This window comes from Chiloscyllium plagiosum, chromosome 19 (assembly GCF_004010195.1).
Source record: "Chiloscyllium plagiosum isolate BGI_BamShark_2017 chromosome 19, ASM401019v2, whole genome shotgun sequence".
In the NCBI taxonomy this organism is placed as follows: Eukaryota; Metazoa; Chordata; class Chondrichthyes; order Orectolobiformes; family Hemiscylliidae; genus Chiloscyllium; species Chiloscyllium plagiosum.
In genome coordinates, this window is record NC_057728.1 from 40,086,204 (window position 1) to 40,100,237 (window position 14,034).

General features: G+C 39.3%; 1 protein-coding gene across 6 annotated transcripts in view; it reads left to right on the forward strand.

Annotated features, from left to right (window-relative positions):
• mdm1 (Mdm1 nuclear protein) overlaps positions 1-1,163 on the forward strand; it is a 30,358-nt gene extending 29,195 nt beyond the window's left edge. For 3 of the 6 annotated variants that reach the window (XM_043709622.1, XM_043709618.1, XM_043709621.1), the window contains exon 14: positions 676-1,162. In XM_043709622.1, the coding sequence (XP_043565557.1) occupies positions 676-791 (116 nt within the window). In that variant the 3' untranslated portion in view covers positions 792-1,162. Of the gene's footprint in view, positions 1-675 lie in introns of all 6 variants that reach the window. The other 3 variants (XM_043709616.1, XM_043709619.1, XM_043709617.1) reach the window with 2 other exon arrangements.
• Positions 1,164-14,034: the final 12,871 nt, after the last annotated feature.

Below are 14,034 nucleotides of genomic sequence, written 5' to 3' on the forward strand. Positions count from 1 at the left end.
ATGACTCTAGCCTAAACCAATGCCACCTCAGAAAAAAGGAGGAGGAATAAGTTTGAAAGAGATTAGATTTCTTGTAGACTAATAGATTTTTCAATTTGGGAAGATGGAAAGGAGCAGAGACTGAAGTTCCATAAAATGTACAGTAAAAATCGGCCATTCAGCCCAAATGTTCTATCCTGTTTTTATATACCACATTAACCTGCTCCCATCCTTCTCCATGTACTCTGTTAGCCTATTACATTCTGGATGTTTTTATCCCAGGTTATGATTCTAACCCACATTCGAATAATTAAAATTAGTGCAGCCTGGTAACACAGAGTTAAAAGCAAAGTACTGCAAATGCTGAAGAGTTCAAACAAAACAAAGTGCTGGAAAAATCCAGCAAGTCTGACAGCCTTGTGAAGAGGGAAATTGTTAACATTTCTGAATGTTAATGTTCTAAACAGAATTGAAGAAGTCATTAGATTCAATGATTACTTTGTGTCACCCTTAACAGGTGCTGCCAAACCTGCTGAGTTTCTCTGACACTGAGATACAGCACTTTAGCCCAGGCTGAGTGCCAATTAGAATCCAAACTCTCCTATTTTGTGCAAATATGTGATATGAATTGTTGTTACAAAACTTTTACAATAATTTAATAACTATGATTCAACCCCATCTTATTCTCTCTTTCAGAAGATGATCGAATGTCACAGATTTCTGCACGATCAGCAGCATCCAGCTCACTTGCCTCTCAAGTCCTTGAGCGTGCTCAGAAAAGAAGAGATAATTTCTGGGTCAAAAATTCATGAACTAAACTTTTTTAAATTGTTTTTTTTCATGGAAGGACCTGTTAGGTTTTTTTAAGGCTTTAACATTTTTGAAATAAAACATGAGCAATCAATCCACTTCAACTTTGAATATGAATATCTCTTTGGTATAAAATAAATGTTGACTTTTCCCAATGTTTTTGTTATTTAAAATATATTTGTTTTTATATTGGCCCATGCTTTTGAGCTGTGATCTAAGAGTCAAGTTGATTACCAGTATATTGCTTTACGTTACGTTGATATTTAAAATAAGCTAATTTCTATGGAGAATATTAAATTACTGTTTGTAAATCTTGTCTGCAGCAATTTCAATGAATTCTTTTTTAAAAAAATAAAAATCATAAATGGAATGTGGAAGCTTCTAGTGAAGCCAACATTTATTACTCATTTCCAATTATTCTTTGGATGATGTTGGTGAAGCACTTTCTTGAATTACTGAAATCCATATTGTGAAAGTAACTATAGTTTTAAGGAAGGAGATTGAGGATTTTGATCCAGTTAAAACGAAGCAATTACAATATATGTCAGTTGTGTTGGTGTGTGACTTGGATGGGACTTTATAGGTAATGTTTTTTTTCCATACTTTTGCTGCTGTTGTCTTTGTAATGTTTTTGAGGCTTGGTGAATTGTCGCAATACATCTTGTACCCATGGTGCACTGTGATGGAAGAATGATTCTTTAAAGTGATAGGCTTCTTTGTCCAGAGTGGGACTTTGTGTTGCTGGAACAGCACCCTTCCAGGCAAGTGAAGTGCTTTCCATTCTAGTTCTGGCATGTCTTTCTACCATCTGCAAAAGATTTTGACAAATTAGGAGTGGATCAACATAGAAAACCAACCTCAGACTTGCTCTTGTAGCCAAGTTACTTATGCAGTTAGTTAAGGTTCAGGTCAATGGTTGACTTCCTAAGATGTTGATAGTTGACCATGCCACAGGATGCCACAGAGAGGTGGTTAGACACTCTTTCCTTGGGGTTGGTTATTGCATGGCAGCTATTGAACTTGCATATTATCAACACAAAGCAGAATTTCGCTATTTGTGGTCCTTAGCCTGAACAGTTTCTGGCAGTTGTAACTGCATATACCTGTAGCTAGTGGAATGTTCTGCTTAATACCTATTTACTTCACTTTTACTTCAGTTCTTTGATGGCACATTCACCCAAACACACTTTTTATGTCAAGTATAGTCAAGCATCATGGTGGCTCAGTGGTTAGCACTGCTGTCTCACAGCACCAGGGTCCCAGGTTCGATTCCTGCCTTGGGCGACTGCCTGTGTGGAGTTTGCACATTCTCCCTGTGTCTGTGTGGGTTTCCTCCCACAATCCAAAGATGTGCAGGTTAGGTGAGTTGGCCATGCTAAGTTGCCCATAGTGCTAGGTGCATTAGTCAGAGGGAAATGGGTATGGGTGGGTTACACTTTGGAGGGTCAGTGTGGACTTGTTGGGTCGAAGGACTTGTTTCCACACTGTAGGGAATCTAATCTAATCTACTAAAGTGTTTGAGTATTCAGCTTTCTACACCACCATTTAAGATTGTGAATGAATGCATTGAATAGTTGTGGTCTTAACACAGATTCTTGCAGGGCACCGTTAGTCTCATACTGCCTCAGTATCAAAATAACTATTAAAATTCATGATTGATGTAAGGTTAACTTCAGCGCTATGAGACAGAATTTCCATTGTAAATGTTGCACAACTGTTGATGAGTAAATTTTTTTTAAGCTGTGGCAGTACTGTTCTCAAAAGATCATGATGTTGAACATGTTTATGTCCTAAAGGCCAAAGGGTCTACTTGCCATCAAAGATAGTCATACACAGCTAAGGAGATGAGTGATAATATAAGATAACTTAAAATGTGAAAACAGCACAGTTCCTGATAAATGATGCAAAGAATGCCCAATATAAGCTACAAAAGGGAGAATGAAAGGCTTGTGATGCATATTAAAATCAACAAGTTTTACAGTTGCATTAGTAAAAAGTGGGTGATTGTAAGCAAGCTGTATTTCTTGAAAGCATGTTGTGGTATTATTAATGATAAGTGAATGGTGGACATCCTGAATTACAACCTTGAATAAGTATTTATAATAATAGCACCCCTCAATCTATTGTTGAATAAGGGACACTATTCGTTTTGAGTCAATGTAAACAAAGTAATTGTAATGAAGAAATTAATTGCGTATAACAGTGATAAATACGCAAGACCAGATGGTTTCCATTTCAAGGTTTCAAATGAAAAAGCATTGAAAATATTCTCACCAAATAACAAGACAAGCACATGAATTAGGAGTAAGCTACTCAGCCTCTCAAGCCTGATCCAACATTTAATAAGATTATGGCTGATCTGATTGTAACTCAAATTTACATTCCCAACTACCTCTGATTTTCTTTCAGCTCCTTGCTTAACGAGAATCTATCTACCTCTGCTGTCAAAATATTCAAGCTCTCTTTCCACCATCTTTTAAGGGGGATGATTCCAAAGACTCCATATTTGATTTGGTTTATTATTGTAACCTACCTAAGAACCAGTGAAAAGTTTTGTTTTGCATGCTGTACAGGCAGATCATAACATACAAAGATCATTGGGTGACTGAACCGAGATAGGAATACAAAATTACAGCTGCAAAGAAGGTGCACCAAAATTCATAATAACATTGGTTTTGAAATTTGAGAGGTCCATTCAGAAGTCTAATAACAGCAAGGAAGAAGCTATTCTTAAACCTTTTGGTACGTACGTTTAAGCTTTTGTATCTCTGCATGACAGAAGAAGTTGCAAGAGATTATAACTGGAGTGGGAGGAGTCTTTGGCTACGTGTAGATGGAGTCAATAGATGGAAGGTTGGCTTGCGTGATGGACTGGGCTGTGTTCGCAACTCTGTGTAGTTTCTTAGTTCTGGGCAGAGCAGTTGCCGTACCAAGCCATGATGCATTCAGATAATGATTTCCATGGTGCATCTGTGAAAGATAGTGAGTGCGCTTTTTGACATGCTGAATGTACTTAGCACTCTGATGAAGAAGAAGAGGCGCTGTGCCTTCTTGCCTATTGCATCAATGTGGGTGGTCCAGGACAGGTTATTGATGATTGTCACTCCTAAGAACTTGACACTCTCAACTATCTCTACCTCAGTTCCATTGATTTGATAGGGGCTTGCCCTCCTCGTTTCCTGAAGTCAATGATCAGCTCTTTAGTTTTGCTGACATTGAGGGAGAGATTGTTATCTTTCCACCACACCACCAAGAACTCTATCTCTTTCCTGTATTCTGTCACCTCATTGTTTGCTATCCGCCTACAACAGGGGTGTCGTCAGCTAAAAAAGATTCAACTAATCTCTTTTAACCCAGTACTGGATTCTCCCATAACAAGAAATATCTATTCTTGTATCTCTCTGTATCTATTCTGTCAAGACTCTTACGTTTTGATCAAGTATTCTCTTCTAAATTCCAATGGATACAAGCTAAACCTTGTCCAAACTTTCCTCAAAAATCCACCTACTCATTCCAAGTAAACCTTCTCTGAACTGCCTTCAATGTGTTTAAGTAAGTTCACGAGCACTGTGCAGTGAACTCCCCAGCTGCATAATTGAAGCACAATTACTTTTGTATTCAATTTCTCTTGCAATAAATGGTAACATTTTATTAACTTTCCTAATTACTTGCATACTAAACTTTTATGATTCATGTACAAAGGCACCCAGATTCTTTTGCATCTGAGCTCTGCAACTTCTCACCATTCAGAAGAAGTGCTTCTTTCTCATTCTTCTTGCCAAAATGGGCATTTTTACATTTTTCCATGTTACACTCAATTTCCTACATCTTTGCTCATTTAAGAATTTGTTCACTCACTTAACCTATTAATACCTTTTTGTACCCTCTTTTTCACAAAGATCCTACCCATCTTTGTGTGAATAACAAATTTGACAAAAATGCCTTCTGTCCCTTCATCTAAGTCATAGAGATATGCAGCACGGAGACAGACCCTTCGGTCCAACTCGTCCATACCAACCAGATATCCTAATCTAATCTAGTCATTTGCCAGCACTTGGTCCATATCCCTCAAAACCCTTCCTATTCATATATCCATCCTTTTAAATGTTGCATTTGTACCAGCCTTTATCACTTCCTCTGGCAGCTCTTTCCATACACTTATCATCCTTTGCATGAAAAATTTGCCCCTTGGGTCCTTTTTAATTTTTCTCTTCTCACCCTAAACCGATGCCCTCTAGTTCTAGACTCCGCCACCCCAGAGAAAAAGCCTTGTCTATTTATCCTATCCATGCCCCTCATGATTTTATAAACCTCTATAAGGTCACCCCTCAGCTTAAGACCATAAGACCATAAGACATAGGAGTGGAAGTAAGGCCATTCGGCCCATCGAGTCCACTCCGCCATTCAATCATGGCTGATGCGCATTTCAGCTCCACTTACCAGCGTTCTCCCCGTAGCCCTTAATTCCTCGCGACAACAAGAATCTATCAATCTCGGCCTTCAACTGGACTTCATTGAGTTGTAGAAATGAGTTGAGTTGCTATAAATGTGTTTTGCTTATTGCTGACTCCAACGGATACAATCCCAGTATCCTCAGCCGTTTTTCATATGTTAGACCTGTCATTCCAGGGATCATCCGTGTGAATCTCCGCTGGTCACGTTCCAGTGCCAGTATGTCCTTCCTGAGGTGTGGGGACCAAAACTGGACATAGTACTCCAAATGGGGCCTAACCAGAGCTTTATAATGTCTTAGTGGTACATCTCTGCTTTTATATTCCAACCCTCTTGAGATAAGAGACAACATTGCATTCGCTTTCTTAATCATGGACTCAACCTGCATGTTTACCTTTAGAGAATCCTCGACTAGCACTCCCAGATCCCTTTGTGCTTTGGCTTTATTAATTTTCTCACCATTTAGAAAGTAGTCTATGCTTTTATTCTTTTTGCCAAAGTGCAAGACCTCGCACTTGCTCACGTTAAATTCCATCAGCCATTTCCTGGACCACTCTCCCAACCTGTCTAGATCCTTCTGTAGCCTCCCCACTTCCTCAGTACTACCTGCCTGTCCACCTAACTTCGTATCATCGGCAAACTTCGCTAGAATGCCCTCGGTTCCCTCATCCAAATCATTAATATATAATGCGAACAGCTGTGGCCCCAGCACCGAACCCTGCGGGACACCGCTCGTCACTGGCTGCCATTCTGAAAAAGAACCTTTTATCCCAACTCTCTGCCTTCTGTTAGACAGCCAATCCTCAATCCATCCCAGCAGCTCACCTCGAACACCATGGGCCCTCACCTTGCTCAGCAGCCTCCCGTGTGGCACCTTATCAAAGGCCTTTTGAAAGTCTAGATAGACCACATCCACTGGGTTTCCCTGGTCTAACCTACTTGTTACCTCTTCAAAAAATTCCAACAGGTTTGTCAGGCATGACCTCCCTTTACTAAATCCATGTTGACTTGTTCTCCAGGGACGCTCCAGGGAAAACAGCCCCAGCCTATTCAGCCTCTCCCTGAAATTCAAATCCTCCAACCCTGGCAACATCCTTGTAAATCTTTTCCTGGACCCTTTCAAGTTTCACAACAATCTTCTGATAGGAAGGAGACCAGAATTGCATGCAATATTCCAAAAGGGGCCTGACTAATGTCCTGTACAGCTGCAAAATGTCCTTGCAACTGCTATGCTTGCATACCAAATGCTTTCTTCACTATCCTATCTATCTGCAACTCCACTTTCAAGGAGCTATAAACATGCACTCCAAGATCTCTGTTCAGCAACACTCCCCAGGATCTTTCCATTAAGTGTATAAGTCCTGCTGTGATTTGCTTTTCCAAAATGCAGCACCTCACATTTATCTAAATTAAACTCCACTTGTCACTCCTCAGCCCATTGGCCCATCTGATCAAGATCCTGTTATACTCTGAGGTAACTTTCATCACTGTTCACTACACCTCCAATTTTGGGGTCATCTGCAAATTTAGTAACTATACTACTTATGTTCACATGATTTGGAGGTCTTGGTGTTGGACTGAGGTGTACCCAAGTTAAAAATCACACAACACCAGGTTATTGCCCAACAGGTTTATTTGGAAGCACCAGCTTTTGGAATGCTGCTCAGGATAACCACCTGATAAAGGAGCAGCACTCCAAAAGCTAGTGCTTCCAAATAAACCTGTTGGACTATAACCTGGTGGTGTGATTTGTAACTATGTTCACATGCAAATCATTTAAATAAATGATGAAAAGTAGTGGACCCAGCACTGATCCTTGTGGCACATCACTGGTCACACTCCTCCAGTCTGAAAAGCAACCCTCAACCATCACCTATGTCTTCTACCTTGGAGCCAGTTCTGTACCCTAATGACTAGTTCTCCCTGTAGTCCATGGGAGCTAACCTTGCTAAACACTTTATCATGAGGAACCTTGTTGAATGCCTTAGTGAAGTCCATATAGATCATGTCCACTGCTCTGCCCTCATCAATAAATTCATTACTTCTTCAAAAACTCAATCAAGTTTGTGAGGCATGCACAGAGCCATGCCGGCTATGCCTAATCAGTCCTCGCCTTTCTAAATGCATCTAAATCCTGTTCCTCAGGATTCCCTCCAACTTGCCCACCACTGATGTCAGGCTCATCAGTCTATAGTTCCCTGGATTTTCCTTACCACCTTTCCTTTCCTTTCTTAAATAGTGGCACCACATTAGCCAACCTCCAGTCTTCCAACTCCACACCTGTGACTATCGATGATACAAATATCTCAGCAAGAGGCCCAGCAATCACTTCCCTAGCTTCCCACAGAGTTCTTGGGTACACCTGATCAGGTCCTGGGGATTCATCCACTTTTATGCATTTCAAGACATCCAGCATCTCCTCCTCTGTCATATGGAAGTTTTTCAAGACGTCACCATCTATTTCTACACATTCTATATCTTGTATATGCTTCTCCACAGTAAACGCTGATGCAAAATACTCATTTAGTATCTGCCCATCTCCTGTGACTCCATGTATACACTGCCTTGCTGATCTTTGAGGGGGTCCTATTCTCTCCATCGTTACCCTCTTATCCTTAATGTTTTTGTAAACATCTCTTTGGATTCTCCTTAGCCCTATGTGCCAAAGCTGTTTCATGTCCCCTTTTTGCCCTCCTGATTTCCCTGTTAAGTATACCCCTACTGCCTTTATACCCTTCTAAGGATTCACTCGATCTCTGATGTCTATACTTGACATATGCTTCCTTCTTCTTAACCAAGTCCTCAATTTCTTCAGTCATCTAGCACTCTCTGCACCTACCAGCCTTTCCTTTCAACCTAACAGAAATATACTTTCTCTGCATTCTCATTATCTCATTTCTGAAGGCTTCCCACTTTCCAGCTGTCCTTTTACCTGGGAACATCTGCCTCCAATCAGCTTTTGAAAGTTCTTGCCTAATACTGTCAAAATTGGCCTTTCTTCAATTTAGAACTTCAACTTTTAGATCTGGTTTATCCTTTCTCGTCACTATTTAAAAACTAATAGAATTATGGTTGCTGGCCCCAAAGTGCTCCCCAGTCACATGCCAGGCCTTATTTCCCAAGAGTAGGTCAGGTTTTGCACCTTCTCTAGTAGGTACATCCACATACTGAATCAGAATTTTTTCTTGTGTACACTTAAATTTCTGTCCATCTAAACCCTTACCATTACGGCAGTCCCAGACTATGTTTGGAAAGTTGAAATCCCCTACCATAACCACCCTATTATTACAACTGAAATCTCCTTACAAATTTATTTCTCAATTTCCTGCTGACTATGAGGGGATCTATAATACAACCCCAATAAGGTGATCATTCCTTTCTTATTTCTTAGTTCCAATCAAATAATTTGCCTGGATGTATTTCCAGGAATATCCTCCCTAAGTATAGCAGTAATGCTATCCATTATCCAAGACACTAATCCCATTTCTGTCCTTCCTATTCCATTTGTATCCTGGAATATTAAGTTGCCATTCTTGTCTATCCCTGAGTCATGTCTCTGTAATTGGCATAATTGCATGGGACTGCTATCAGTCCCTGCTTATGGGATTGAGACAAAGAGGAGAAGGACTAGCAGGAGGTCACTGTACACATTGGAACTAATGATATAGGGAGGGAAAATGATGAAATTCTGAAGGGAGAATATAGAAAGTTAGGCAGGAATTTAAAAATGAGGTTTTGAGGGTAGTATTATCTGGATTAAGTCTGGTGTTACGAGCTAGTGAGGGTAGGAATAGGAGGATAGAACAGATGAATGTATGGCTGAGGAGCTGGTCCAGGGGTGAAAGGTTCACATTTCTGGATCATTGGAATCTCTTCTGGTGTAGAAGTGACCTGTACAAGAAGGATGGATTACACTTGAATTGAAAGGGGACTAATATACTGGCAGGGAGATTTGACTCGAGCTGCTCGGGAGCATTTAAACTAGTAAAGTCGGTGGGGGGTGGGGGAGTGCAATATTGGGGAAAGAGATCAATCTGAGACTGGTACAGTTAGGAAAGGAACAAGTCAAACAGTCATTGCAGGCAAGAACAAAGCAGAGAACACGGTAGGACTGATAAATTAAACTGAGATGAACTCAGGGCATGGTTAGGGACATGGCATTGTTAGCAGAAGTGTCTGTCTGTGCCTCTGATTAGAGAGTCCCCTATCGCAATTGCTCGCTTGTACCCCAATTATATTTGAGTCAGTCTTGATACCAGAAACTTGGCTGTTCATGCTATATTCCCTTGAGAGTCCACATCCCCCCTCCCCCACCCCCTGACATTTTCCAAAGCAATATACTTGTTTGAAATGGGAATAGCACTACCTGCCTCCCCCTCCTATCTTTCCTGGAGTTAACCCGTCTACCTGATTGTATCTGCGTCTTTCTATCTTTCTATAACTGCTATCCATCACACCCCCTAGCTCTTGTAAATTCGTCATTGCGTCTAACTGCTGCAACAACCAATCCATGCGATCCAATAGGATTTGCTCCCAAAGTTGCTTCCTGTAGACACAATCATCAGTAATATGGAAACTCTCCCTAAACTCCCACGTCCAACAGTAAGAGTGTATTACTCTACTAAAGGCCATCTCTGCTCCTTCATAATCTACAGACCCAGAAAACAGCACCGTTTTATTGCTCTAAAAAGAAAGTGCTCTGGATTAACTTAGTACTTATAGATTATGTTTTAAAAATTTAATCAAGACACAGATCTCAATAAAACATAATCAATTAAAAGAACACACTCTACTCAGTAATTTAGACCTGCAGCAAGCTTACAGCAAGTAAAAGCTATACACTTATCTGTTCCTGCACTGTGAGCTCTCTCACATAGGTTCCTCCAAGGTCAGCTGTGCATTTCACTGTTTTGTTAATTTTTCCTGGACACACTCTGACGTCCAGGGATAATGAACTCAAACAGCAGAGGCAGTAATTGTGCAGATTTACTGCTGTGTCAGCACTGTAGCTCCCTCTTTCTCTCTCCCTCACTGACCATGTGGTTGCGACCTTTTGTCTGTCTTCCTCCTTTTATTGTAAACTGTTGATGTTCCAAAATTGATCCTTGTGGTTTACCATGCATTATATCTTGCCAATATAGAAAAACCCAACCTATCACAATTCTCTGCTTCCTGTTAGCCAGCCAATCTTCTAATCATGCCAATATGCTTCCCCCTACACGAGGAGATTTTATTTTTTGCATTTACCTTTGATGTGGCAACATATCAAATGTCTTCTGAAAACTAAAGCACCGTACATCCAATTGGTCCCCTTTATTCACAGCACAGGTTACCTCCTCAAAATTCTCCAGTAGTTTGGTCAAACATGATTTCCCTTTAATAAAATCCAATCTCTACCCAATTACTTCATACTTACCTAAGTACTCTGCTGTAACTTATTTAATAAATGCTTCTAACGTTTTCCCTATGATAGATATTAAGATAACTGGCCTGTAGGTTCTTGCTTTCTGTCTCTTTTTTTGAATAAAGGAGTTGCATTCACTGTCATCTAATCTAGATGATTATCCCTAAATCAACAAGTTTTTGCAAAATGAAAACCAAAGCAGTGATTATATCATTATCCACTTATTTCAAAACCCTAGGATGAAGTCCATCAGCCTGCAAATCCAACAATTTGTTTGGTATCGCTTCTCTGGTGATTGTGATTTTCCTGACTTCAGATCACACTTCAATTTCCTGATTTATCATTGGTTCTGGGATGTTACGTGTATCCTTTTTAGGGAAGACTGATGCAAAATGATTGTTCAAAATATCTGCCATTGCTTATTTTCCATGTTTACTTCTCTCGTCTCATTTTCTATCAGACTAACACTTGCTTTATTAACTTTTCTTTTAAATATCTGTTGAAGCCATTACTATCTGCTTCTATATTTCTGACCAGCTTTCTCTCATACTTTAATTTTTCACTTTTTTGGGTCATTCTTTGCTGTCCAATCTTCTAAACTGCCCCTATCTTTGCAGATTGATATGCTTTTTCTTTAAGCTTGATACTATCTTTATCATTTCTCAATAACCACAGATGGTTAGAATTAGATTTTTTTCCTACTCAGTGGAACGTATCTATTCCGTGTATCATGAAATATTCTTTTAAATGTCTATCTCTGCATCTCTATTGACCTATTTTTTTTAATGCCAATTCGCTTTAGCCAGTTTTGCTTTCATGCTCTCATTGCAGCCCTTATTTAATTTTTAGAACATCCTTCTGGATTTGCTCCTTTCTCTCTCAAACTACCATTTGCTAACCCAGTCATCTCTCCCCTTTTTGCTACCATCCTGTCCTTACTAAATGCCATGTAGTCTTCAACAGTCAGATATCAATTCATGTCACCCTGCAACCGTGGATTTGTAACTATGCCAGATTGTGCTTGTTCATTATTATTTGCACTCTCAGTTCATCTTTCGTTTTGAATGCTACATGCATTCAGATATAGGGTTTTTAGTTTCATACTCTTAATCTCTTTGTAGATTTTAGTCTTATCTGTTGGTTGACTTTTGATTTATAGATTCTCTCTCTTCCTGCCATTGTCTCTTTATTACTTCTCTTTGGCCTTGACTCTACTCTTTGATCCCTGCCCCGCTATTCAATTTAAAACTATCTCTACTATCCTGGTTGTGTAGTTGACAAGAATACTGTCCCCAGATCAAGTCAAATGAAGACCATCTGATTTCCCTCGTTGTGATGCAGTGATGCTATGAAACTAGAAACTCCTTTTCCCAAGCCAGTCTTTTAGATGTGGATTCAGCTCTCTCATTTGATTTGCCCCATGCTAATATGGATGTGGCACATGTGATAATGCAGAGATTGTGACCTTTGAGATTCTGCTTCTAATTTGGTACCTAGTCCCTCATACTGACTAATCTAAAGTTCTTTCGATTTGAGAATTGTTCCTTTAGATTGCAAAATTGATCATATTGTCAAGCTATTTAAGAAGGTTGAGGGAAATTAGAGGATTACAATCTAATGTTTTTGGATAATTTAAAATCTTTAATTAAAAATAGAGTGATTGAACACTGAATTTTTTCAGTTCATCAGAGTGAGATAGTGTAGATTTGTAAAAGGTAAGACATGTCTTATGAACTTGAATTTTTTGAAGAAGTAATTAAAACAGTGGGGAGCGAATTGGCTATGTATGTTATTTACGTGAACTTCCATAAATTGTTGGCTCAAGTTCCTCCGAGGCTATCAACTAATGTTGAAGCTGATAGAATTGAAGGCAAATTATGATAAAGTTTTGGAATTGGCTGAGCAGAAGGACACAGAGGGTAAGGATAATGGGCAGTTACTCTAATTGGCATCATGCAATTAATGTCCTGTAACTATTCAATGTATTAATTGATAAGTTAATGATGGGGTAGAAAGCCTCATGTCCAGATTTTGTAATGATACTGTAAACTGTGTAATAGAAATAAAACAAAGAAGTATGGATAAACTAAGAGAATGTACAGAAATGTGACAAATGGATTTCAATGTAAGTAGACATGAGGTCATCCACTTTGGATTTATAAAAAGTAGGAGAGTGCTTTCTAAATGGTGAGAAGTTATGAACAGTGATGATCCAATGGGAATTTAGTACATTAAGATGCTGTCAACAGCTTCAGAAAATATCAAAAAAGTCTTAGCAACTGTTAAGCTTTATATCCAGAGGATCAAAATGTAAGGGGATTGAACTCATATTTCAGGTGTAGTCTAACAGAGACTTTGCAGAGCTGCAGTACTGTGAGGACCAGACCAACACATTGGCCTTGGAGGGAGAACAACATGGATTTACTAAAATCATTCCTGGATTCCAAGGGTAAACCAGAAAAGAAGAATAAATTAATTGTGGTTAATAGATAATTTGTTTGAAGTTATCAAGAGGAACTATTAGGATAGGTAAGAACTTATTTCTGCTGCATACAGAGGTTCAGACTCGGGGGTATTGTCTCAAAGATTAGAACCAGACCTTTCACCAATTGAATGAGGAAGGTGTGTATGCATTAGGTGGTAGTAGTTTGAAGCTCTCTTCAACAAACAAATCAGTTGTAAATTCTTTATTTGAGGTTGATAACTTTGAAGATTTTAAGCAATATGAGAAAAAGGCAGTATGTGGAGTTAGGTCGCTGATCAGTCCTGATCTCATTGAAAGGAAATCAGTCTCAAGTGACAAAAGAACTTTTTCCTGTTCCTGTGTCCCCATGTAACATTTGAAATTAGATCTTTTTTAATCAGGATTCCTGATGAAGGGCTTTTGTCCAAAACATCGATTTACTGCTCCTTGGATGCTGTTTGACCTGCTGTGCTTTTCCAGCACCATTCTAATCTTGACTCTAATCTCCAGCATCTGCAATACTCATCTCCACCTCTGTTCTTCCACCCTATCACAGATATTCCTTTTGTCTTTGTTCCATTAATCTTTCGCTTAAAACTTATTACACATTTAATTTTTCCCAGTTCTAATGAAATGTCATGATTTAGAGATGCCGGCGTTGGACTGGGGTGTACAAAGTTAAAAATCACACAATACCAGGTTATAGTCCAACAGGTTTAATTGGAAACATCAGCTTTCAGAGCACTGCTCCTTCATCAGATGGTTGTGGAGTACACAATTGTAAGACACAGAATTTATAGCAAAACTAATGAAGGGTCACAGGCCTGAAGCAGTAACTAGTTTCTCTCTATATAGATGCTGTCTAGTCTATTGTTTTGCACACTCCTGCCTCTCAGCATTTTCATATTTCTGACATTAGCAGCAT